Here is a 27,607-nt window from a genome sequence, read left to right as displayed (position 1 = left end):
TGTAATGGCGGCCGCGTGAGATGTAAACAATGTATCACTTCACATGTTTAAAAGCCGATAACTATTCAACCGAGAGGAATAACGTTTCGTATAAAACGGTATTAGGTACAAAAGCAATGGCACTGCTTAAATACATACTTTGTAACTTACACAGTACACGTATGGAAGAATATTTTAGTTGTTTCAAATGTAAGCACCATGCACTGACGATAGATGGCGTAACTCGACGTGCCTTTCGTGCTGTATGTATTTTATATTGTAATCGCAAAATGAATGCATGAAATGCTTCCGTCTAAAGTACTATCTCTGCTATAACATTTTTGGAAGCATTTATGCTAGCAAAAATGTGAAAGGAAATGTTTTCGTCTGAAGTGGACCTAACTCATGTCCCGATTCTTCCCTGGACAAGCAGATGAGTATCACGGGCGTCGTTACCGGGGGTCGGTAGGGACGCGTCCCCCCAAAATTAATGTGAAAAATAAATTTATATATTTAGTGTACGATATTTGCATATTATACGGTATCCACCACTCCAATAACTCATAACATAACATAACAACACCGATGCTTGAGTATGGCTGTAATATGTTTAGTAGGTATGGAGACCATGAAGAATTGTGTCAATTTGAAGAAAATCCTCTCGCAACAGGGATTTTGTACGAAATATTTATTTTCGAAGGGGGAGGGGGTGGAACGTAGACACGACGTTAACTGATCGTGTCTCCCAGAACTTTTGGAGTCATTGCGCAACTGTCACATGCGACACTGGATCTCGATGGGGGTGTCGTTGATTAAAATCATTTGTAATGGCACGTGAACTTCCCTCCCCCGACAGCATTATGATCTCGGAGCGTTTGGAGCATTCTGGCACTGTTTTCTCACTCCTGGAAAATTATAGGCTACATTTGTTACAATCACAATCTTAATTTTTTCCTGATTAAAGATAGGTTGAAAAAACATCGCTATTGCATTTCTCGGGAAATTCTAGCCTGATTTGATATGTCACATCAACCCCTTCCAATTTAATTTAGTTTAGTTGAATTCAATATGGCGAACACCAATGTGGTTCCCCCTAGGCTTAACTTGTTTCTATCATAACCAATTGTACCCAGCCTAACTCTACATTTTATATGTGGTGTTAAGGGATTTTTAAATCACCCTGCATTAAGAAATTGAACCAATGGACCTCCTTTGCATTTTATTAGCAGGATGGAAGTTCTAAAATTGCAGACGTAAGTGCACAAGAATACTAAACAATCAATATTTTCCTTGCACTTTTATGTTACTTTGTAGAGAACATATCAACTGTGCTCTCTTCCAAAAATTAAAACAATATTAATGCATAATTTTTGTTCAGGGGTTTCAATTATTTATTTATTTATTTATATTAGTTGGCTAATGACTTGCACTTTATAACTTGAAATCTTAAACAGATACAGACATTTGCAAAATGAAAAACAATGTATTTATACGTAACTGTATCATAATTTTTAAACTTATTTCGTCTAAAAATCATTGTTATAAATGAAAAAATTCATTTTTTAACATATAAAATATAATTTTGTACGACCTGCCACCTGTTGGACAAAATTCAAGTTAATGCGAACACCATTTCCACACAGGGTCTGCGTCTTACGTGCATACGCTAGGTTCGATAGCAAGACAGGTTGCTTAAGGAATGGCGCCAACCAAGGGGGGAGCAGAATGAGCCACAGCCCCTTCCCAAACCAGGTTGTATTCATTGTCGAAAAACAGGGCCTCCCCCATGGCGCAGTGGTAGCGTCATTGCCTTGTAATCGAGGGGTCCCGGGTTCGATACCCGGTGGAGGCACAAGTGGTTCGGATCCCACTTTAAACTGTAGGTCCAGTCCCGATTAGCCTTACTGTGCATAAAGTGGACTTAAAACACCAACTCAAACTCATTGTCGAAACGGAATAGGTAAATTTCGTGAGAAGTATAAAATGCAAGTTTGTAGATAGTAATGGATATAATGAAAAACCTTAGGTTTCACAACAAAATATAATTAAAGATTTCATCCCATAAGTAAATAAACAACTAGATTCGATAATACTGCAATTAGAACGAAACTCTGTATCTTGGCATATGATTGCTATGTTTCTTAAGTACAGTAAAGGCAGTGGTAAAATTTCAGTATCCGGAAAACGTATTTCTTCAATTTTACAGGAGCAATTACTTACCGAACTGACTTTCGGTACACTTTTGAAAGGTCGTGGAAGTGTTTTTTTCCCATCGCTTAATTTATATCGCCGTTAAATCATGTATTTTTGAAGATTAATGTCTCTCTGATATCCTTCTACTACGTGAACCAAATGCTTCGTGCGTTCGATGATGTAACCCCCGGTCAGTGTTTCCAACCACGCCGTTTTTTTGCAAGAACATGACAATTTTGAGGATGACAATTTTAACTGTTTGCCTAACCTAACCTTGCCGTGCATGGTTCGTGGGGCTATTTATGAATGGTTCGTGGGGCTATCCGTGAATGGTTTGTGGGGCTATCCGTGCATGGTTCGTGGGGCTATTTATGAATGGTTTGTGGGGCTACGTGCATGGTTCGTGGGGCTATCCGTGAATGGTTCGTGAGGTTTTCGAACCTGGAAAAAAATACAAAATCAGTAACACGAAAGTAGGTATTTTTCAGTGAAGAAGGTTGGAAACACTGCACACCCAGTGATCATGGACAACGCTAGTCAAGATTTGCCCGCCATATTGTGTGTAACGCAACAGGAAAACGAATGAACAATAATCACTCGATATGTTGAAAATTGAAGCTATAGTCGTGAAAAAAACGAAATGCCACCTTTAAGAATCCTTAGCAATGCAGAATAGGTAAGTACCAATGTGAAAAAGAAGAAAATAAACGAATTTCAGACATTTGGCGGTTACTGAAATTTTAATAAGTTAGTTATTTTCTCCAAAGTATACAGTAGATTAGGAAGCGTTTGAAACGTACAAAATAACCTTAACTTGTATATTTTAATAAACCTGAAGATTTTGGGGGGCGAGTGCCTCCTTTGCCCCCACGTTACGCCTATCTAGCACTTCTGGTGTGTATACAGAAACGTCTGATTGATGTACGAAACAGAATACTCATAATTATATCACTTTGCTTGTAAACAACTTACCTTCAGTGAAAGAATGAGGTTGCCCTCCCAGTTCGTAGAAGAAACGATCACCCTTTTTCAGCCGGGTGAATTGCTCTCCCACAATGCACCTGAAAGTGGGGCCGAGAGTGGCGCCTCTCGCTGACTTCTCGGCGATTCCGCCAACGAACAGGTCGATGTCGTCAACAGACTGGTACAGCTGGCTGAACCGCTGCACTATCTGGCGGAGAAATGGAGAAACATATGCAGAATGTTCTTGAGCTATAGAACCAAATACAATGAATAGCTAAAGTCGAAGTCCTGATTGGAACATGAGTTTACTTCAGAGAAATTTCCCTCTGTTACAGGAGTAAACATCCATCTGTCGCGTCCGCGTGGAGCCCAGTAAATCCTCCCCTCAAATCTTTTCCACCAATAGCGTCCGTTTTAGCAACTGGCAGATCGTCTCAAGTCACGTTGATTAAATGAGAGGTTGTCAATTCAATTTTTTTACAGATTTAGCGTGAGGTTGCGGTTGAGTTATCCTTGCTAGGTTGTGTTTTTGTGTTGTGCTATTTTTTATACAATGTGGAGACTTTGGGAGTATAACGTGGCAGTGAATGAATGGATGTCTACACAGAGAAAAATGTTTGTTTGGATTAACCAAAAAAATTGTAGTGGTGAACAAATCGTTTGTTTAAATAGGCATCAACCAAACAATTGTTCACCAATACCAAAAGATTTGGTCAAGTTCTATTTGTTTGTCGTAAACAAACAAATATTATTTTGGTAAATCTAACAAAATGTAGCCCATTTGTTTAGGAAAACCAAATAATTTAGTCAAAATTACCAAACGATTTGTTAAATAATTTATTCATAATTACTTGTTATAATGTGGCTAATTTTAGCTAGGGTGGATACTAGATAGTTTGTAGAAACTAACTGATCTCAAAATACACATTCGGAACAGAAAGTTCACATGAACTAACCGTTTTTGGATCGTGTTTGTTTTTCTGCGGCACACTTAGCTTTTACTTATATAGTCCATAATCAAAAAGGTTGCTCGTGGCAGATTCATTTTTATTCACTGCAGTGCATTTTCTCCTTTAATTTGTAGCTTTAATGTTGATATATCTTTCGAAGAGTGTTAAAGCAGAATATTTCACTATGATTACAATCAAAAGTACCATTATTTGTTGCACAAAAACTTATATTTCTTCTACACATTTTGACAGGACCATCTAGCGGCCGCTGTAGGAAAATCAGTATAAAGTAAGTATATTCTGAGCTTTTTTTTTACAGAATATTAGATTACATAACAACATAAAGACTCGCTTCGAGTAGTTATCTATATACATGAGTTTCAATTTTCGACAAAGGACTTTCATACTACAGTCGACGAAACTGGATAAACCTTATTTCAAATTCGAAAGCACACTAACGCACATATAGTAAATTTAACCAAACGTTTTGTTTCTCTTTACTTGCATATGTATAATTTTGTTTACGAGTACCATATTTCGTCTGACCAAATTTTTTGGTATTCTTAAACAAAATTATTTAGTAATTACAAGCAACATTTGGTTATCGGAAACAAAAAGCATAACCAAACAGCTCAACCAAACTTTTTTGGTAATTCCAAACAAACCAGTTTTTTCTGTGTAGACACTGCAGGTAGAAGTGGCAACAGCGCTTCTCAGAAAAACGATACCGAACTGGCGTTCGAATCAGGACTTCAACTATGCACCATAATGCACTCACATTATTTTTTTAAAAAAAATTACCATATTTTTTTGCTGAGTTGTTAAGAAGCTTGCTCTAAGTCCACTTAATGCTCAGATAAGGAGATTGAAACAGGACCAACAGTTTAATGAGGATCTGAAGCAATATGTCACCACTGGGCATCGAATTAGGCGGAACTCCTTCATATAAGGATTCATTCGACTTTTATACAATACTAGCTTATTACCCGGCGTCGCCAGGGTATTTATTTATCCCAATCTTCTATTAGACAGGAAAATAATGAATTCTAACTATAGTGTAAAATGAACTTGGAGTTGAACGGCATTGGGAGTGTCACTATTTATCTTAGCGACCCGGAAAACTATAGATTCCACACTAATATCGGTAGTTTTCGATTATTTTTACATGTTACCCCCTTCCCACCCATAGGGGTGCCAGGAGTGCCTTACCCCCACAGTATTTCTTTCCAGATTGTAAGTCATATGTGTACCAAGTTTAGTCATCGTGGATGTCGCCAATTAGTTTAGCGACTCCGAAAACTATGGATTTGACACTTTTATAGTTCGTTTTCGAGTATTTTTACATGTCACCCCTTCCCGCCCACCCATAGGGTGCCAGGGGTGTCTTACCCCCAAAGTATTTCTTTCAAGATTGCAAGTGATATGTGTACCAAGTTTGGTTGAAATCACTCCAGGCGTTCGAGAGTTATGCGGTACAAACATACACACACACACATACATACATACATTTTTATATACATAAACACACACACTTGATTGCATTTGTGACGTCATATCCCGTCGTGAAGCGATGCGTTCCAGGGTTGCCAGGAACACACATATTCTGTGAAGAATGACATAGCTACAATCAGCCACATTATGTACCTTAAAACAAAACGAGAAAACACTTTCTGTAACCTAACAGGAAGTAAACAAACGATACGAAAAATGGTAGAAAGAAAATAGAATTCAAGTGGAAGTGGTCATATCGAATTTTGTATCAGCTTACATGTCAAATATTTGCAAATCTAGTTACCAAGTTGGCATCTACAATTTAGTCTATCCACTTCGTCCTTCTGATGCTAATTGTCTGGGACACACTGAACAGATGACAAAATAGAAATGAAAGAACTCAAAATTCCAAAGGTAAGCAACACATAATGTAATGTATACATATTCAGGGTATTATGAGGCAAGTGACAAAAATGGTTGAAAATACAGGGATATAAATAGTAGTAAAACAAACTCTCCGAAGACTGTGTTCATCTACGCACCGGATACACATGTAATAGTTTGCAACTCTGAACAGGGCAGTGTATTCGCTACTGATTCATCATTAGATTGTTACTGTGGTTGTACGTGTTTTTGCCGTAATGTAACAACGTGAACCTCAGATACTTCCGTTATCAGCACAAAGTACCACAAGGCATCTGGACACAAACCTGTAGATATCAACCTTGCAACGAGATTTGCAAATATAATTGACATGTAGCTGGGCGTAAACAGCCACATGTAAGTTGTAAGTACAATAAAAGTTATTGTTGTTGATATTTGACATGTAGGCTGAGACAAAATCCGATATTGACTCTTCATTTTGAAAGTTTTTACCATTTCTCATATCGTTGGTTCACTTCCCCCTTCCCCTGAGATGACTGCTGATCTTCTGGCTGGTAGGCTATGATGTTCGGTCTCCTGGACGCGTTTCTCGCTTCGTTTTACAGCTAATAATGTGGTTGGTAGTTTGTCATTTTTCACAAAATTTGTGTGTTCCTTGCAACCCTACCGTGCGCTGTTTCGCCGCAGGAAATGATGTCACAGATACGATCAAATGTTGTGTTGGGTTGCCAGCATCCAGGCGGCAAAACGGTCTTTTTTGAACGGATGTAGCGTCGAATTGACGCACCAACGTGAAAAATGTTACTGAGAAAAGTTGTTTGTTTTGATGTCATATACACGAATCTGTGGTCCGTGGGCGCCATTAAAATGACACCCTGTATATATATATATATATATATATATATATATACTGTAGAAGAAGATTAATAATAATATAGTAAATACTTCCCTCAAACAAAGAACAGTATTTTTTGTGCAAGTACGTTCCTTTCTTATTTTTTATTTGTCTAAGTTTTAGAAAGGTAACAAGATGACTAATATGAACAAGTGAACTTACTGTGACATAGCTAAGTATAAGCTGAATAGTATTTTTCTACTTCCATATGCTATTTCAATGTAAGTGTTGGTTAAATTATTAACTTCCAAGTAGTTCTAAATTAATGCGCAAGAGGACACTAGAGAACAGCAGCGTACAGAGACATCTATGATAAAAGTGAGAACTACGTGCTCGGTTGATGAAGTACAGATTGAATGCTTTGCCATATGAAGGAATCCCGCGTTCCTCGGGAATATCAACGCCAGATATTACAGAATATCTTCTGAATTGCTAAATACAAATTTATCACATAAAAAGTCACCACTTGTGACTTTGTTTACATATTATACACACAGTTTGCATAAATACGTCTTAACTTCACGTACAGTGGGATCCATGAGTATTACCGTGCAAATTGTCCATGACTATTTTCATTGATTTTTCTCTTACATCCTGTGTGTTTTTAAGCGATGGATTTTTATGTATGATGGTGCAGAAGTTTCCAACAGCTTTTTTAAGTTTTCTTTTAATTCTTGAAGCTGTTATTGGGACAAATAAAGTGCACGAACATGGTGATGGACGATTTGCTAGGTGATACTCATGGATTCCACTGTACATGGAATAAAAAAGAAGTTACCAATATAGGATTTGAAGTTATGGCCGATTTAGCCCATGGTTGCATACTTAAACTTTCTATAACAAGGTAAAGTCCCTTATAGTAGGTAACGTTGCACAACATTATCTCACGTTGTTAATGTCGAGACGTTGTTTCGCTTTCAATTACAACGATACACTATCAAGGGAATAATAAAAAAAATCAGATTATAATCAAGGTGGTTTGCATGGCCTATCCACCAAAGTTTTACATGAATTCATGATCCAAGATATTAAATTCTTCACCTGAAGGACCGGTGTCCGATAACCGCATAAAAAACAAATAATTTATCTTGCAAGGGGACCCACCTCTAAAAATTTTGACTTCTTTTGAAAACGTCTTGTCAAAATGGAATAACATTATCTACAGGACAAAATTATTACAATTTATGTTTGTTCATCCTTTTCTGTAGTCCACAGTAGTAGCCATGTGAGTTACGGGCTGTTATATTCTTTGTGTTTAGTTGTAAATTACTATATTTACAACTAAATTATATATATATATATATATATATATATATATATATATATATATATATATATATTCATAAAATTTGTAATGAAGGAAACTTATTAAACTTGGTGGTAACACATTGTTGACAGCAATACAAAGATTGATTGTAATGATATGGGTAAATGAAACAATGCCCCACAAATGGAAATCTGGAATAATATGCCCAATTTATAAGAAAGGTGATAAATTAATATGTGGAAATTACAGGGGCACTACACTTCTTAGTGTGGTCTATAAGATCCTGTCAGGATTGATCAGTGAGAGAACAAAATGTTACACAGAAGATATACTGGGAGAGTACCAATGTGGTTTTCACCCTTGCAGAAGCTCTACTGATCAGATTTTTATAATTAGACAGATGATGGAGAAGTTTTATGAACATGACATGGATTTGCATTTTCTATTTGTTGACTTCAGGCAGGCTTTTGACAATGTTAATCGAAATGAACTGTTTAATGTACTTGAGGAGTATAATATTCCCCTTAAAATAATAAGACTAATAAGAATGACTATTAGTGGTACTAAGGCACGAGTGAAAGTTTGTAGTAAACTGAGCGAAGAGTTTGAATTCAACACAGGAGTGAAACAAGGGGATGGCCTTTCGGCAATATTATTTAATCTAGCATTGCACAAAGTAATGAATGTACTTGACCAAAGGGGAACAATATTTGGAAAGTCCAGTCAAATCTGCGCATATGCAGATGATATTACAATCATTTCTAGAACAATAACTACACTTAAGCAAATTTATGAGCAAATGGAAAGAGAAGCATTAAAAATGGGGCTTACTGTAAATGAAAAGAAGACTAAGTACATGAGAATGTCTAACTCTGAGATCAGAAGAGCACCTCAAGATCAGACAATTGGAGAGAATAATTTTGAGAGAGTCGCTTGTTTCAAATCTCTGGGGACAATGCAGAGGCGAAGATATAGTACAAGCAATGCAAGCACTGCTTGCATAATTCGAATATCATTTAATGTACTTAATGTTCTAACCGTATTTAGTTTCCATCGCACTCGATTTCGCGAAAAAATGCGGCCGCAAACTCCCCCAGCAGCTCTGTAGCAAGCACCAGCCTCAATGCTTGCAGCCGTTCTGCGGGAAAATAAGGCCTCCGAAGGAGTCACATGGCGAAGCGTGAAATTCTGGTGGAACCCGTCCACAAAGCTTCTACAAAAAGCTGTGCTTTCCGAGCTTGCGTGATTCCCGAAAATAGCCGAGTTCAACCGAAAGCAGAAGGATTCATCTATGGGTACGTTGCCAGCAAAAAACTAGTAACGAATATTTGTCTTCATGAACACGTAAACAAGATCGCAAATATAATAATAATTGTTAGTCATAAAATAACTAAAAGAAGTTATTATCACTGTTCTAAATTCCATATATATCATATTATATTACAAATTATTTTAGATTCCGCGAAATGTAAAACGCGTAAAAAAAGTTGACATTGGGAGTTGGGGCAGTGGAATTTCTGCACCCCCGTGAAGAGTTTTCTCAGGGAGGGAGGGAAGATTGGACGGACCTTGGTCCTGCACCCTGCTTCCTGGTCGGTCCAGCTCAAATTACGCCAGAAGTGTTGACCGCTACCAGTGTTTGCAACTGCCAAATTATTTACGCAGTAATTCAAGTGAGCTCTTTCACAAAGTTTACAATCAATAAATTGACTGCTTTTGAATAAAACTTGGGGTGAAAATAAAGCTATCTGAGGAAGAACTATCTACTGATATTTGTACATGGCATAGAAGTAAATCGTATACATTCTGCATATTATGAGCACAAGAATATGTTTTAATGATTGATTGATTGATTTGTTGTTTTAAGTCCACTTTATGCACAGTAAGGCTAATCGGGACTGGACCTACAGTTTAAAATGGGATCTGAAACACTTGTGCCTCCACCGGGTATCGAACCCGGAACCCCTTGATTACAAGGCGACGACACTACCACTGCGCCATCGGGGAGGCCCGAATATGTTTTAAGTTCTATTATTATGACGCAAGTGGTGTTCCCAGGGTCTTTTTACGGTCCCCATTTTGTCATCTTTTCCTTCCTTCGACGTTTTTTCTTAGATATACTGGGCCAAAAGGGGGTTATGTCTACCATCCACCCCCCCCCTTCGCCCCGGGCACGCCATTGAATGACACTTTATTACTTAAATATTAATGTACATACTCGTTCTGCTGAAATGATTCTGATTCCTCCGCGTAATTTTTATCTCCAAACTGATATATCTTTCCTTTGTGACGGATAAAATTAAGGAAATAGGTTGGTATCACTTTCTGTTGTTTCAGAGATTTTCAAAGTGATCTTGTGTGTATGCTTGCATTTGCAGTTGTGGAAAGCGCGTGGGATAGTGTGAGTGTTTGTTGCTTCGTGTTTTGTGCTGTGAATTTATCGGAATGAACGCGTATTTAGGAACGGTTGATGTGAAGTGCGGGTGTATTATTGAGCAATTGAAAATTGCTTCGTTTAGCTCGAGAGAGATAAGTGTTAAAATGAAAATCGTGGAAGGGGGTCGACCAACACCAAGAGTTTGAAATTTATTGTGGTGAGTACATCGTCTATGCATGTGTTTCTTTGCTTTGAAATGAATTTTTTATTGTTTGTGTTTAACTTTTTATTTAGTGTTTAAGTTACTCCAATGCGGTTTTTAGGGTGCCCAAAAATACTAAATTACATCATGCAGCGTAAAATAAACAAATGATTCCCATTTTTTTTATCTAAATCGGTTTGGTCACCGTTTGACCATATTAAATAATAATGAACAAATAAAGGTACTAATAAGTAAGTAAGAAATTCCGTCTCCCTTTAGTCGTATGCGGAAAGTTCGCATATGCAAAACGTTTAATATCATATGAATAACGTTACCTGGATTTTTTTTAAAAAGTAAATGTGACGTTTGCGGATCATATGGTTTATTTTTAGTACAGTCACTTTATTACGATATTTTGACAAATCCAGCGACTGGGTAAATGAGGCTATAAACCTTGAATCTTTCCCCTCGGCATGTCGTTGTACTACATGTTTTGTTGTACTGAAACATTGCTTGCCTCCTTCGTAAGACTACGCTTCGCTACTGGGACAAAGGTATATAACGATAATGATACTAGTGAAGTAATAAAGGAAAGAATACAGGCAGGCAATCGTGCATATTTTGCAAATAAGCAATTGTTCAGAAATAGACTGATCACAAGAAATACACAGCTTTAAATTTATAAGACACTGGTACGACCAGTTGTCACTTATGGATCAGAGAATTGGACTTTGAAACTGTCAGATGAAAATGCCCTCAGAATATTTGGGAGACGGATATTAAGAAAGATATATGGATCTGTGAGGGAAGATGTCGACTGGAGAATAAGATATAATGCAGAGCTAGATGATTTAATAAAAGGCCAGGATATAGTGAGATTTCTCAAAGCCCAGAGAATAAAGTGGTTGGGGCATGTGGAGAGAATGATGGAAGACCGTATGCCAAGAAGAATGTTGAAAGAAAAGATTGACCATGCAAGAAGAAAGGGCAGACCACGACTTCGATGGATAGACGACGTCGCTGCAAACTTACGGATGATGAAAATTAAAGGATGGAGGAGAAGAATTGATGATAGATTGGAATGGAGGCTAATTGTGGAGGAGGCCAAGGCCCATCAAGGGCTGTAGAGCCAGAAAAAGATATACATGTGTGTGAGTATGTGTGTGTGTATATATATTAGAACTAATTTGTAATACTTATAACTAAATTAACCCCTTTTCATGATTAACTTACATATTTATATACATTTATAAATAAATATTCATAAATTTATAAAACTCATAAATTATTAATGAAAAGGGATTATTTAATTTTAACTGTATATTTTTTATTTATTTATTTCGTCTTCTTTTACATGGCGAAGTTAAGGCTGTGGAGCCTTTTCTTCCACTTGACCATATACCGGGTGGTCCAAAAGTCCCGGAACGGTCACATATCGTGAGAAATACACATCGCATCGGAAAACAAAAAAGAGTACGTGTTTAATAAGTCAATGAAAGCTATTCAATGATATTACACTTGATTCCCCACCACCGCTCCCTGGAGGTGGGGCGAGAGGCAACTATGAAATTTTAAATGGAAACCCCATTTTGTATTGTAGAATCGGAAAGAGTACTTCATTCCGAGTCCAACGAGTTATCAACCATCCTCCTAGCTCAATTAGGAACGGAGATATGGCGATTTTAAATTTTACGCGCAAAAAAAATTTAAAAAAAATCATAACTACACACGTATGTGTAAATTCTAAATATTGATTTAGTTCTAAATATTGCAATTTAGAACTAGACACTAAAATGCTAACAGCCTGTAACTCACATTTCTACTACTGTCTAGATTTAAAAAAACAACATTATAGTTCTCAACAAGCCTTGCGTTTAAAAGTAAAATTGTTTTTTGAAACTACATATGGTTTGACAGCGAATACGAAATTCTGAGTGTATGTTGAGATACTTAAGGACCTATCATGAAAAGCAAGCATAACCATGATAATTTTTCCTCCACCGATGAACTTGGGACTCCAATAAAATATACCAATCTACTTACATTTCCTGGAATGACGTCCAGAAGATCCTGGAAGCTGGAAGCTCTTGGAAGACCGCAAAGTTCCCTGTAGTAGTTATAGCCTGGAATTCCGTGCTCTCTTGCTCTTTGTAGATTCAGACTAATGAGATCCATTCCAAAGGGCAGATTGCCTTGGAACAAGTGATTTGTGAGCTTGTAAAAGAAAGGTAAAAATATTCTAAATTCCGTTATGTAAGCCTAAAATATACATTGTTTTCAGCTTAATATGGGTTTGGTTTGGTTCAATTTGATTTGTGTTTGTTTTATTTTACTTTGCTTTTCTGCCACGTATGGCTGATCGCGAAGATGAAGCTGAAAGGTGACTTTCGTGTAAATAAATGCTCTTGGTTTGTGAGAAATTCCATTGGTTGTTCAAATGACAGTTAATCAGGAATCATGACGTAGGGATATGGTGCATACCACTCAACGTAGCTGCTATATTAAAGTTTTGGGATCTTATTATAAATAGTACGGATACGAGCAATATATTCATGAGCAAAATAACGGGAATCTCTGGAGCAAGTAGTGACTCGTGAGAGGGAAAGTGAGTGCATGGAGGGGAAAACGCGAATGCAGCTACCATGAGCTTGCAGCAGCGCGCACTGCTTCCCTTGGTCGCTTTCTCTCCTTCTCTGCCGTTATGCGCGACGTTGCCCCACAGACTCCTCTGACAGACTCTACGCAAAGGAAATTAACCACTCCTGAGAAGTCACGTGGTTTTGCTCTCACTAACTTCCTTCTTGCAGTGTACGGGTAAAGTGACAGCCACAAACACACACGAGCAGGCAGCAGAACAGAAAAATCACAAGGAATAATTCAGGCGCCAGAGCCTCGTTAGTCTGCATGAATGCAATTTCCAGAGTGTACTACATGGAAAATTGATTTGATCTTAAAGATGAATTCCCACAATCTGAGAGAAAATAGTTAATTATTATTACTGGAGAAGAAGCATAGAAGCAACGAGTATCTTCATTTTTCATACGCACTTTTAATTCAGATAGAGAACGTTAAATATTCATGTTTAAATACCATTTTTAACTTCACATAAAAAGGTAATTAAAAAACTCTTCCATATCTATGTTCGAAATTTATCAATGTTTGTTTCTAATTCTATTTTGTCAATTCATATAGTTTTATGGTATGCTTGTAAAATATTTTACGCATATGTATGTCTGTACGTACAAATATCTTTTTTTATATATCCATTTATATGTAATATATTCATGCAAAACTGCTGTATTTAAGGTAACCATGCTGTTCACAGCAGTATAAACGTCTAAATAAATAAATTAATTAATTTTACTCTGTAGTTCTGACAGGTTCGGCTAATTACGAGGATGAGGATGAGTGTTGATATGATGAAATTGATGGACACTGACAAAGAGCACCCATGTCCAGGCCTGAATTCGAACCGGGGACCTCTGGAGTCGTAGCGCGCTGTGCTAACCAATCCGGCACGGCACTACATGGAAGATGACACTTGAGTACTGTATTTTCCAAGAAGTTCAGTCCTTCACATGCTTTAAGAAATATGTTGAAGTGAGTGCAGGAATTACATGCAATGTGATATGGAGAAAGCACAAATAACCTCCTAGGATTCAGTAAACTATATTAGTTACTAACAGTAAATTCCACCTACTTAATGTGTAACTTAATAGGTGGAAAATTACTTCGATTTTTCCTTTTACGTAGTAAGGATTGAAATAAAAGTAACCCCATATATTCCCTAGAGGCGAGAATGATTGGATCATAATCAATATGACATTATTATTAAAATGAATAGCACAAGTTTACCCCCCCCCCCCCCAACCTTTCAGCTAATTAACGTGCAATTCACTACGTGGCAAACATCTTTTATTGAGAGTTTTACCCAGAAAAGGTAATAATGAGGTAAGTCTCAATAATTATAATTTCCCCAAATTTGGGGGGGAGGTAGGTTGACCACAACCAATATCTCATATTACGACAAGTTTTAAGATCACGAAGAAATTATAGGGTCAAAAAATCTTCCATTTAACTACTAGACTATTTTCTGTCTAAAACATTTCTGCCCTCTACAATGCTTAGTGAAATAGGAGGAAAAATCGATATTGGCGTCCATTTTCCAATATGGCAGCTTATGTTAGGGACACCTTTTTGGCTCTTAGGAAGGTAAATGCAACATTTCTACAAAGCATTTGCTTCTCCTGTTATTTTTTTGGTTTACAAATCTAAGATTGAATAGAACGACCCGAGCTACTTACTAGTCACTTTTATTAAGAATTAGGATTAATTTTTCATAGGGGAATTCAAACATAACTTCCTAGCTAAGAAGTACATGCTATCCACTGTAAATATGTTTAATTAAAGATGAATTAGAAACTAAATTCCACAAATGTTTCTATGAATTATTTTCAACTTACTAACAAGCGCCTTATGCACGCTTAGTTAATACATTAGTTACAATACAGGCTCCATCTATACAAATAATTATTTGTTACAATAAGCACTTCATCATAATGAAATAACACTACGAATCGTCACCAAAATCTACACAAAACAAGGGTGGAATCTGCACTTACATCTTGAGTGACGTAATTGTCAAAAGACTGCGCACTTTGGGTGACCAATCCACGAATAAAGGAATCCAAATTTCCTGGTTGTTGGACAACTCCTGGTTTGTTGAAATGGCGCCTCAGTTGTACGGTGTCATTAGCATCTCTTCTCTCGTTGAACAACCTATAGAAAATATGCTTCAGTAACTTTTGGTTATAGACCGTTGCCAAAGAATATTAAATGAATGTAAAACACATGTAGTACTACAAGGCTACTATAATATGATTCATTCGATTTCAAAACATGAATTTTTCAAAGTATTACACATGCAGATATGACTGTTTACATGAAAATAACTGTAAACTCACCAAGTTTTCCTCACATTCTACAAATGCTCTGTGTGTGCCCCTTTGTCCACACGACACACATCCAAGCGCTGGTAGAGTTCCAACAATTCATTTTGTAGCAATCCCCTGCCAATGGTCATCAGAGAAGCATTGATATATTCCCTGAGTCTTCCCTGGTTCTTTTCTGTACTCTCTTGCGAATGCACTGCAATAACAGATGAACATCTCGCATATTCCAACATAAAAACTCTTTTCTTGGTTTGTCGCCATTTTGTACAGGCACTGGTGTGTCACGATGCAAACTTGGTGAGTTTACAGTTATTTTCATGTATCATTCGTATCTGTATGTGCAATACTTTGGAAAATACAGTTTTGAAATCGAATGAATCATTAATAGTAGCCCTGTATATCAGATTCAAATCTCATAGCCTACACACATAAATGTAAGCCCTTAGAAGAGATTAATTGTTCCAACTTTCTGGATGATAATTGAATGAATATTGAAGAAACTTAACACCCGTTGAACAATAAATAGCTATAATTTATTACTTAATTATAAGACTGGGAAATACATTTACATTTATTTTTCAATTTGAATTCTATAAGAAGAAAAGACTATTGAAAAGTATGAAAAGTAAATTTTAAAATATTTAAAAGTTTAAAGAGAAAAATTTAGAAAAATAAAAAGCGGAAAGTACGTTAATGTTTCCATATTTTATTCATACAGAAAGTATAGCTTACGTACAGATTGAAAAAACAAAATACCTCCATTACAAGCTATTTTTATGATAAACTCTATTCTACACAAAATAGACCTATGTTTCCATTCCCTGCATTAAATTAAATTTATTTTCGACCTGACATCTATTATTATTTCTTTAAATTTACATTTTTTTCTGTTCTATAGTTATAATCAGTGGTGTGCGTCTACGCGTAAACAACGATAGTCTACATTCTACACGTAGACTATTTTATACACGTAGATTACGTAATCTATGTAAACAACATGGCAAAAGGTGATAACTTAGCAAAGGGCGCCGTAGAATTAAAATAAAATTATACTGCGTATCAGTTGCTGATGTGTGAGGAGAACTTTTCATACTCTTTCTTCCAAATTCGAACAATTTCTCATTTAGGAAGAAACCTAATATAGGAAATATTCTAGTGTTTTATGGGGGAAAGACCACTCTTGGCTCACGACTGCCATCTGTTGTTGTTTTTGCATACTATTTATCTTCTTTCATTGTTGATGATGGAAGAGAAGAGAAATTCTGTTGTAAATAGGATTCTTTTCAGTTCGTTAGGAACCAATATAGTTGAAAATGTCACTTTCCTTTCACGAAACCCTTGAAAATTAATTTTAATGCATTTTAGATTGTCTACATAGTCTATGTAAACTACAACCTAATGTAATCTACGCGTAGATTACGTGTAGACAACGCATGTAGACGTAAACTTATAGTCTACGGCACATCACTGGTTATAATAGAAATAAGAAAAAACAATTCAACTCACTTGGTAGAACAGTGTGATCTGTAACTCTTCATAACGAAATAATACTTTCGCTGAATATATTTAACATGAATATCTGGATCGCACAACAAACTTGCCATATTAATTGGAATTGTATAGTGAATTTATTTGTTCACCACTTTGCATAAATATTTTCCACATTTTTTAATTTTTTTTGATATTCCAATATTGTGCGATCAGGGTCAGCAATTTCTCATCCAACATTCAAATCTAAGAATTTTAATTTTCCATAAAAGATTGTTTGGATACTCTGTTTTCAGTTTACTCATTATAGACTTCTTCTGTCCTCATAGGTGGAACTATGAGTAATAGTTGGGAAAGTTGCTTCAGTAACGGACATTTAAACCTTTTATCTTTTTTGTGGATAACCTGTTAGTCAATAGCCGAAGGTAATTTTTGAGATGGAAAATAAACATGAGTAGGTTAGGTTTGAGTGAAGCCCTGAACAAGGCATAAAAATCAAGATTTCAAGCGTGTAAAACTGTACTGTAGATAGGGTTGCTGGTTACGCATGCGCATTCTCACCTTACTTCACTTTACACCGTTTGCGATCACTCACCCCACTCTCCCTTGTACGAGGGTATGACCAAATCTAAAGGCAGCCGCTGCAAACGCGTTGATGATTGTTGGGTTCACAGTGGGATCATAGTCAAGCCAGAATCCACGTTCTTTGGAGAGGAGATTGTTTTGACTCACGTATTCGTAACCTAGAATCCAGAAATGCAAGACATTAAACAACTTACATAGGGAAATACGATTAGCCTTGAAATATCAAAAAAAGGGGGGTAATTCACAGCCTCTCTTTCACCATGGCGAAGCCTATGCAATTAATATAACAATCAAGGGCGCCCGCAGGGAGGGGCTAGGGAGCACTTGCTTCCCCTAAGATTTCTGGAACGAGTTAATGTATAATAATTCCAATGGTGTAATTGTAGCGATAAAATTTATAACAAAATAATATTGTTTTATGTGATTTACAGAAAGTAAGTTACAGGACCTATTATTACTATTATTATTTGATTGATTGATTTGCTTTATTTTACTTCGCTTTTTGTGCCACATTTGGCTAATTTGCGAAGTGATGATATGATGAATGGACACTCACAAACATCCATGCCCAGGCAGGGATTCGAACCCGGTACCCCTGGCGTCGTAGCGCGATGTGCTAACCACTCTGCCACGGGGGCCGACTATTATTATTTTAAGTAGGATTACATTTAAGGTTACAGTCTATTTTACACTGAATTATCTAACAATAGAAAACAGCTATTTGTCCTGCATGAATTAATGTTAAGTATACAATTATGCAAATTGTATATACATAGCTATACAGAATATGGAAATTACAAATGTATGTAATTTTAAAGAAACATGAGTAGTAGTGGTAGTAGTAGTAGTAGTAGTAGTAGTAATAGTAATAATAATAATAATAATAATAATAATAATAATAATAATAAACATAGTTTCTATGAGACTGCCTCCCTGAGAAAAAATCCTGCTGGCGCCCTCAATAAAAATCTATATTATTATGCACTATTTCATAAAAATCATATTTATAATAGCAACACGATAATTTATTTAGTGTTACACTAAGTAACAGAAGTAAATTAATTCTTCCCCTACACAATGTAATATGTCACTGCAGCACATAGGTGGAGACAAGGGTTTCACACATTCACAATCTGGCCATTGTGAAAGAGATGTGATCAGCGCCACGCTCCGGCAGCCTTCCCCTGCAGGCATTTTATAAGATGCTGGATGAACCCCAGAGTCCCTTTTTCAGAGAGAAGGTATGAGACTCTCATCCCATTACCTCAGGAATCACACCTGGGTCTCACACGTGACAGCCAGACGCCCTACCGACTGGTTAGGAATTAAAGTAACAAGGATAATACAAAATATAAACAAATAACAAAAATGTATCCAAGGTAGCATAATTTAAAGGAATAATATCTTACACTGAGATCCTTTAAAGCCGAATGACACTTGCCTCAGTTGTGATCACTGTCACTGCGAAGGTTCCTGGGTTCGAATCCTATGTAAGGCACGGCTATTTGTAATTAATAAGGACCACGTACAAAATAACAATATTGCCTTTGGTGCGAGCGGTCCCTGGTTCGATCCCTGACTGGACCTCTAAAATACCTGCATTGATTCAATCATGAGGAGAATTGGGGAGCTTATTTGAAAGATGAAGTAGCGGTCTTCGGTCTACAAAGCCGAGTCGATGAAACTGTACGAATAAGATATACATGTTTGATGTGGCCTTACTTACACCATTATTACAATGGAATCACACTATCCCTTGCAGTTGCAAGTAATGTGGGGTGAGTCTAGTGTGGTGTCATTCACCTCATTATTTCATAACCTTCTCGTAAGCATGGATCTATCGCGCTTACCAAGTATTATCGGCAACCACTCGTTGAAGCAGATGTGTTGGATTTGGGCAACAACGATCCGTCTTGCTTCTTGGTACAGCTTCTCGTCGTCCCAATGAGGATTGAGAGCAGATAGATGAGTGGCTATCCTGTTGTGTTCCCTCAGCCATACTGTGTGCATTACAGTCAAAGTTGGTTGTTCGTTTACTCTGTTGTCGCCTGCAAAACAGAAAACGACATCAATAAACAGCAGAAGAAGTCCTGCGCCAGGAATTCAATTCAAAAGTTCATCAACAACTTTCCAATCTATACCAACGGTCACGAAATGAGGCGTCTGGTTAAAAGCGCGGGAAAGACAAAGCGGCGATAGATGGCGCACGCGATGTTGCTAAGTTTACCATGCAACGTTGCCAAGTCGAAGTGGATATCATCCTCCAAAAGGGCTGGAACAAGCACTGATTTTAACCTCGTACATTATAAATCTATAAATTACTGTCGTAAACAAAATTTGACAACAGCGCAGATTATGTCAAACGCCTCAATTCGTGTCCCCGAGTCTAGTCGTGTTGTTCTTTACAGTTCAAATCAGTGGCGTGCCCAAGAATTCTTAATATGGGGACATGATTGTAAGCGGGATTATGGCTTCTTCCTTTAACAGTAGTATTATATTATTGCATTTTTTTCACACATCCAACCTTTCTTTAGAGAAGTTCCGTTCTAAGGTGTTGTAACTACTCTCTCTTTCCCCGGGTAGATACTGAGAAGACTTTTCTATAATTTAATTCGGAACTTATGTAGCTTTTTAAAATTATTTTTTCAGATTTTTTTATTAGGGATGCAAAAAATTAATAATACAACATTTGAGGTCTTGCCAACTTCTCTTTCCAATGAATTTTTATTACACTATACATAATAGTGATTGTAGAACTCTATTTCTTAATAATACAACATTTGAGGTCTTGCCAACTTCTCTTTCCAATGAATTTTTATTACACTATACATAATAGTGATTGTAGAACTCTATTTCGTTATTCAATTAGAAATATGGACCGCAAATCATCTGAAACATTAAAACCTTTTCCAATTTATTTATTCCACGTATTCATATTAGCTAAAAGAAACGAATGAAATAACGGTATGCAGACCAAATATGTCTATCACTTAACAAATATGTCTATCACTTAGAATTATTTTACTTTTACTGTTACAAGAAAATAAACGATAATTCTTTTCTGCACAGAAACGAAGATGAGTTTTATGTAAGAGTGTATTTTACTTGTAGATTTTGTATTGATGGTAGTGACATCTATGCGTCAATATCTGAAGTCAATCGTAACTTTATTCATACCTGCATTGAAGCAAGGATCTTCACTAGTTTCCATCTCACACTCTCCTACAGGATTGGCGGCAGGAGGAAGCAGTTCCCTGTTTCCTTGGACTGTAACCAGGAGCCTACCACCGGCAAAGTGCCTAAGCTCACGGGATTGTTGCTCATCATTACCATAAACCATCGAACCATCCAACCAGTGAGTTAACTGATTTAACTGGAAGAAACAAAATATGATACATTCCGTAAAAGCTACCTTGGCTATGTCATCACGAACACTTCTGGGTTCCAATGAAAACGTTAGAATCCAAAAGTGTCCGTGACCATACATGTACACACCCTGTTGTTGCTAAGAATGTCATTGCAATATGTTGTTCATACAGGCATTTCATTAAAGCAAAATAAGGCAACGTCGCAAAACACCTTTGCGCATATCTTCTGCGCAGGATAATGGCGGGAAAAATCCTCAAGTTGAACCAAACTGACTACAGATGGGGCTGAAATTAAAGGTAGACTTTTCTCTAATTTACAGATTAAGTTATTGCAATCAAAACGTACTTTATAAGTACTTTATACGAAGATATACTGTCTTGGATAAAATCTACAATTTGTGATAGGAGTCAGATTATTAAAAGGTTCTTCCTCTGATCAAACTTAAACTCCCTCGATTAAGACAATAATATTAACCAATATGTATTACCTCTATCCAAAAAATTCTACGTCACTATAATTAAATTTTCTTAAGAATATCTCATCTGCATAGTTACATAATCTTTCTCATATCAGAGTTGGTATTCCTGGCAATATCTTACTTCAATCACGTGCTCTTCATTGACTTACCTGATTGGCTGATCCAAAAGTACAATCAGCATCGATTCCAGTCATGGAACGTACAAAGCTCATGCAAGTTTGGCCAAATCTTGAGTAGAATGGGTCATCCTCTGGAATATCAATGGGTAGGCAAGCAGGGTGCCTCACGCTAGGATCTATGCCCTGTCCATTAGGGTTACAGCATGTAATACCACTCTCGTTGGCACCTAGTACATAACAAACATACAATGTACTATTTCCAATAAGATAGCTAAAACCATAATGTATTTTTCGGTGCATTTGTACCCAGGGTAGAGCTACAGGACAGCATATCCTAAAATTGTCTCAGTTATGAATTTACAAACTTAAATAGGCGTAAATATAATGCTGACAAGTATTAAAAAAGCTCATTTTCAGAAGTTGTACATCTGTTATTGCTATTTTTATAGCAAAAAATCTGTAAAATATGTACCCATTGGTGATTTTCATAATATTCGTGTATTACCTTTCCCATAATAGAGGAGACGGTCTAAATATGGGCGAAGGTTTAAATATGGGTTTTGGAGTTATCATCGCTCCCGGGTGCTGCAGCCTGGCAGAGGCTTTTGGAACTGGTTATCTGTCAAGGACAAAGGTTGCGGCGCCAATTCGCAAGAGAAGGTGGTGGTTAGTTGTCCGCTGTTATAGAATTGCGACCTTCGAAAACTTTTTGCAGGTATGTTTTAACTCAGCGTTTTCTGAATTCTCATCTGCTTTGTATAGGTTATGATATTAGCGGTACAAAAAAGAAATGTGGGCTTTTATAATGCCATGATTTGTTTGTGAAATATATACCACAGAGAGCGAAAATAAATTGAAGAAGAAAAATAGCGTGATGGTCTAAATATGGGCTATGACATGAGGTCTAATGCTGAGATCACATTTTCAACAAATATTTGGATGTTTTCCTTAATTTGCATTTTTTCCATTCCGCGTGATTTTCAAAACAACAGATTATTCATAAATATGAATTTTATAATGTTTTAGCGATAAATGACTGTTTTCTTTAAATTTTAATTTCTTTGTGTGATATTGCCACTAGTAGCAAATATTTAGACCACAATTTTGAAATACATCATTTTACCATTTCTTGGAAATTGCCTTTTTTTTAAAAAAAAAATGGAGACCGTCTCTACTTTTAGCATGCTATTACATTTAAGTATAGTATATTTCATAGATATGTATTTTAAAGGCAGGTGCTTGATATATTATTTTTTCCTCCGAAAGTGACGAAATAAAAAGGGAGGCCCATATTTAGACCTTTTCCTCTAAAAGTGGTAATGAGTATTCTTTCATAACAAAGCAGTGGTATTGCCAGAGAATATCGTTAGGGTGGGTTCAAGGTCGAACAAAAAGTATTGCGATGGGATTTGTATCGATACTTTCACTTGTTCACTGTTTGTACCTTCCTTCCTCCCCCCTCTCTCTTTTTAGGTTTTCCAACCTTATTTTCCCCTTTCCCAATTTTACTTTATTTTTATCTCCTTTTCTTTTTCATTTCTGTTCCTCTCTCTCTCTCCCTCCCATACACACGCAACACTTTGTACCTTTTTCTATTTTCTTCCCCTGTTTTTGTATCCTTTTCCTTCCATTTTATCTCGCTATCTCTTCTTACTCTATTTCTCTTTCTCCCCCCTCTCTCTCTCTCTATTATTTCATTTTCTCTTTCTCTGTTTATCTTATCTTCTATTTTTCTTCTATTTCTTTCTTGATTAATCTCTTACTCTCTCTCTCCCTCTCTGTCTCTATTTCTCTCTCTCTCCCTCTCTATCTTTCTATTTCTCTCTCTCTCTCTCTCCCTTTCTGTCTCTCTATTTCTCTCTCTCCCTCTCTGTATCTCTATTTCTCTCTCTCTCTCTCCTCTCTCCCCTTCTCTATTTCTCTCTCTCTCCCTCTCTCTTTGTGCTTCTGTTTCTCTCTCTCTCCTGTTTTCAATCTTGGTTTACATATTTTTCTTTACCCTATTATTTTACATTCTCTCTTCATCTCTTTCTTCCTTACCTCCTTTCCATTTTTATGGGCCTCTCTCTCTCTCTCTCTCTCTCTCTCTCTCTCTCTTTCTGCATGACTTTCCTTGTGTTCGTTTTTACTCCATTTGTCTTTTCTGCCTCTGCACCTCTCTCGTTTACCGTCTCTTATTCTATACATCTCTTGTTTCATCCCTCGACTTGAGTGTTATTCTTGCTCCATGATAAAAGACCAATCATTTCACGTGTAGACTTTTTGAGTGGGCAAAAGGCTGAACTCTGACTATATGAGTGGGCTAGAGGCTGTCCTCTCCTGACGAACTTGTAAGTACATTAAATCCTAAAAGTACATTTGACAGAATATAAGCCAATGACACTCTAGGGTAGAATGCAACTTTTAGGAGTTTTATTGTTTTCTATTGCATTCTTTTTAATTTGAGACTATACCACTGTTCTCAAGTTGTAACCAGGATATCTGCCTCCCTAACTTGATACGTTATCAACCAGACAGGCCTACATGAAATCATACATACAAAATTATAATTGTAGACGTGGAGTTCATGGAATCTTGTGGTTATTGCATGCATGACATCGTAATGTTAGAAATGCATGCTACTGTACAGAAAAACTGCGAGAGTTACTTTTAGAATGAAGCTGAACTAACATTTCTGACAGGGTTTAAGATATGTTTTTGTAATTTTAAGAGATATATTTATGTCTACTTACCAATCCTGAAGATAGGAACTTGGGTGAGATCGTGGTCCATGAACTGGCCCCACTGCATAACTATCAACGACGCCATCTCTGCTGGTCTGTCGAGATCTGGTACTACTGATGCGCTGACTAGTCTAGCGCTAGGAAGAACGTTACCGTCCTGGGCTCTTCTAGGTTCAGATAGACCTAAACGAACAAGGAATAAGCATTTTCCATAAAGGTGTAACGTTACTATTATGTCTGACGTAAACATTGAACATACGATAATCAGGGCTGTTAATGGTCTAGGAACCCGTAAATTCTATTGGGTCCTATTTGGTTCCGCAAGTCCAAGTTGGGTATTGTTTCATTTCAATACGGAACTTGGACCGGATTTAAATTAATCCTGAGAAAAATGTTGCTGGACCGGATTTAAATTAATCCTGAGAAAAATGTTCCTGGACCGAATTGAAATACTTTACAGGTAAAAAGGTTCTATACTGTCCAGAACGCATTTACGCTTTCTGATTTTCTCTCGTGGACCGGAATTGAATTTATTTACAATTCCTGAACCTTGAACAACCCTGCCTATAATCTCGTGCATAGTAAGTATACCTGTAGAAATGTAATGTAGAGTAGAGTAATGTTTGAGATGACGTCAACGGTTCGCTTAGTTCATTGGCTGCTTCGAGAGTTGTGACTCATTTCGAAGCTTCAAATGCATAACAGCAAAAGATGTTATGGAAATAATCTCCCTCTAACATGACAAGGTCACTCAGCATGAAAGAGTAACTTGACAGGTCATTACAAACTAAAGAGAAATGAGAAAACTGAAGAAATAAAGGCACAATCGGGAGTAGATAGAGAAATAAAGACAACAGAGTGAGGAAAAAAAATTATGGAAAGGAACCTCGAGAGACAGACAAATAGAAATAAAGGGATGGACGGGGGAAAGAGAGAGAGGAGGTGAGAGTAAAAAAACAAAGCGAGAAAATATAAGGAAAAATAAGGCTAGAGAAACAGAAGGGGGAGGAAGAGAAAGTAGGAGAGGAGTGTATAACCGAAAAGAAAGAGATTCTAAGACTAAGAAATGTGAAATCTAGAAAAATGATATAAAAAATATAAACAGAAAGGAAGAAAGGCAATAAATAGAATTAAGAAATAACAATAAGTAAGCAATTTTCCTTATCCTTAAAGGGGGGGGGGGTGCCCCATTGACCGTCTCTATGGGTGTCAGTGGAATCAGCTCTACAGAACGCTAAACTACTTGGACATGGGTCGTTTTCTAGACCTTATGATGTCCAAGAGATAATAGATTCCCTTACAAGTACTGACCAGCACTTGAAATGTGGGCTAACCGTTTCTGTCACAGCAACAATTCTGTTCTTAACTTTCCCACACTGAGTTCTGTAAGAACATTGCGTTGTGACAACAGACTACGTTTCGCAAAACCCGAGTCCGAACATTGCTTTTCCTTCAGAAGTCGCCATCTTGAAACACGTCATAATCTCTCAGATATCCATGCGGCCAGTACAGCGTTGCCAAATAACCCCCTTTTCTAAGTCGCGCGTCAGGTCAACTTTGCAGAAACTTTTCGCACATGTAGATCCAAACGTGTGCGCAGAATATAGTTCCGTTGAGACGGGTTCTATTCCGACATAACTGCATACTTACAAGGAAACAGTTAATAAATTTTTAATATGTAGACAAAATAATATATACATTAGCAGATATGTACCTGATCGGTTGCAATCACTGAGCAGACGAACTTGGAACCGCAGATCGCCAACTGGGCTGTCGGTAGCGGGGAATGAACACTTAAACTCGAGAGCGAGTCGAGGCGGACTTGAAGACGGTAGCAGTACGCGTGGAATCACCAATCCGTTTGACACCCAACATTTATCGTGATTCATTGCTAATCGAGCTGCACAGCAACGAGAATGGCTGAATAGAGGTCTCCTGTTGAGAGCGCGGTTTCGCCCGAATGTTATTTTAGGCAGCATTCAAGAGGGAAAGCTCTCCAAAGTCAAGACAAACAAGTTGTTTTAAATGTATATTCATCCTTAAGGCAACAATATCCGGATAAGACAGGACGTGAGGTGATGAGCATGACGTCGGTGTCGACAGGTGTCAGTGAACGTTCCATTTACGCGGCGAAGTGTGTTTTTTTGAAAACGGGTAATATGAAAACACCAGGCAAGAAGAGGCCCCTTGCTAAAGGAAATCGTTCAAGAATGGTGGTGTTGGATGATTTCTCCAAGTGACTTATTCGCCAGAAAGTACACGAGTTTTAGCTTCGCAATGAACTTCCAAACCTCAAAAAAACTGGCGAAGGCTAAATGATTTGGGTTTTGAGTTTAGTAGGAGGAAACGATCGTCTGTGTTGCTGGAGAGGGAAGATATTGTTGTTTGGCGACACAAGTATCTCCGCGCTATAAAAAGGTATCGCCGCGAAAAGAAACATATTTATTATTTGGACGAGACATGGGTCAACGCGGGACAGATTTTGAATAAAGCGTGGGAGGATAGCTAACCACTGAGCTAAACCACCGCCAGGCTTGAAGGGCTGAGCGCTGGATTAAAGCAGTCGACTGGGAAGGGGGGGGGGAGGCTTATTGTTACACACATTGGCAGCAACGAAGGCTTGTTTATATCTCCTATTCTATATGTTTCATTTCTGTTCCTCTCTCTCTCTCTCTCTTACTCCCATACACACGCAACACTCTGTTCCTTTTTCTATTTTCTTCCCCTGTTTTTGTATCCTTTCGGAACATCTCTAGCGGACTGAGCGAGTCTGTCTAGCGAGCCTACTGGGCGTGTAGAGCCTGAGCAAGGGACTTAGCGATATGCTCTGGATTGAGATGACGTCAGCGGCTCGCTTAGTTCATTGGCTGCTTCGAGAGTTGTGACTCGTTTCGAAGCTTCAAATGCATAACAGCAAAACAGATGGAGAATCACACGCATTCATGCCCAGGCTGGGATTCGAATTCAGAACCTCTGGCGTCGTAGCGCGTTTTAAAATTGAGAATAACATTAATTAATGGCATTTTTAACAAAAGAAATGTATGTGCGTACAGGTGTGCATGTGTGTAGGATGCAGGATCATTTATTGAACATAACACAATGTTTTCAGTAGTCCTTATGTCGGAAACGAAGACACACACATAAAAAAATGGAGAATACCAGAACCTTTCTTCCACGCAAAAAGTTATTTTT

General features: G+C 37.3%; 1 protein-coding gene across 1 annotated transcript in view; it reads right to left on the bottom strand.

Moving 5' to 3' along the window:
* The window catches only part of LOC145978153 (uncharacterized), an 86,942-nt gene that overhangs the window by 32,616 nt on the left and 26,719 nt on the right, over positions 1–27,607 (bottom strand). Inside the window, exons 8-15 of the mRNA XM_083110593.1 lie at positions 24,425–24,598; positions 21,723–21,919; positions 20,904–21,099; positions 19,577–19,774; positions 17,737–17,884; positions 15,324–15,480; positions 12,745–12,915; positions 3,145–3,343 (exon numbers count right to left, since the gene is read on the bottom strand). Coding sequence (XP_082966719.1) covers positions 3,145–3,343; positions 12,745–12,915; positions 15,324–15,480; positions 17,737–17,884; positions 19,577–19,774; positions 20,904–21,099; positions 21,723–21,919; positions 24,425–24,598 — 1,440 coding nt within the window. The remainder of the gene's footprint in view (positions 1–3,144; positions 3,344–12,744; positions 12,916–15,323; positions 15,481–17,736; positions 17,885–19,576; positions 19,775–20,903; positions 21,100–21,722; positions 21,920–24,424; positions 24,599–27,607) is intronic.

Source organism: Lepisma saccharinum, chromosome 24, assembly GCF_977018435.1.
Source record: "Lepisma saccharinum chromosome 24, izLepSacc3.1, whole genome shotgun sequence".
Taxonomy (NCBI): domain Eukaryota; kingdom Metazoa; phylum Arthropoda; class Insecta; order Zygentoma; family Lepismatidae; genus Lepisma; species Lepisma saccharinum.
Note: the sequence above shows the minus strand (reverse complement) of the source record. Positions and strands in the feature narration are given on the sequence as shown.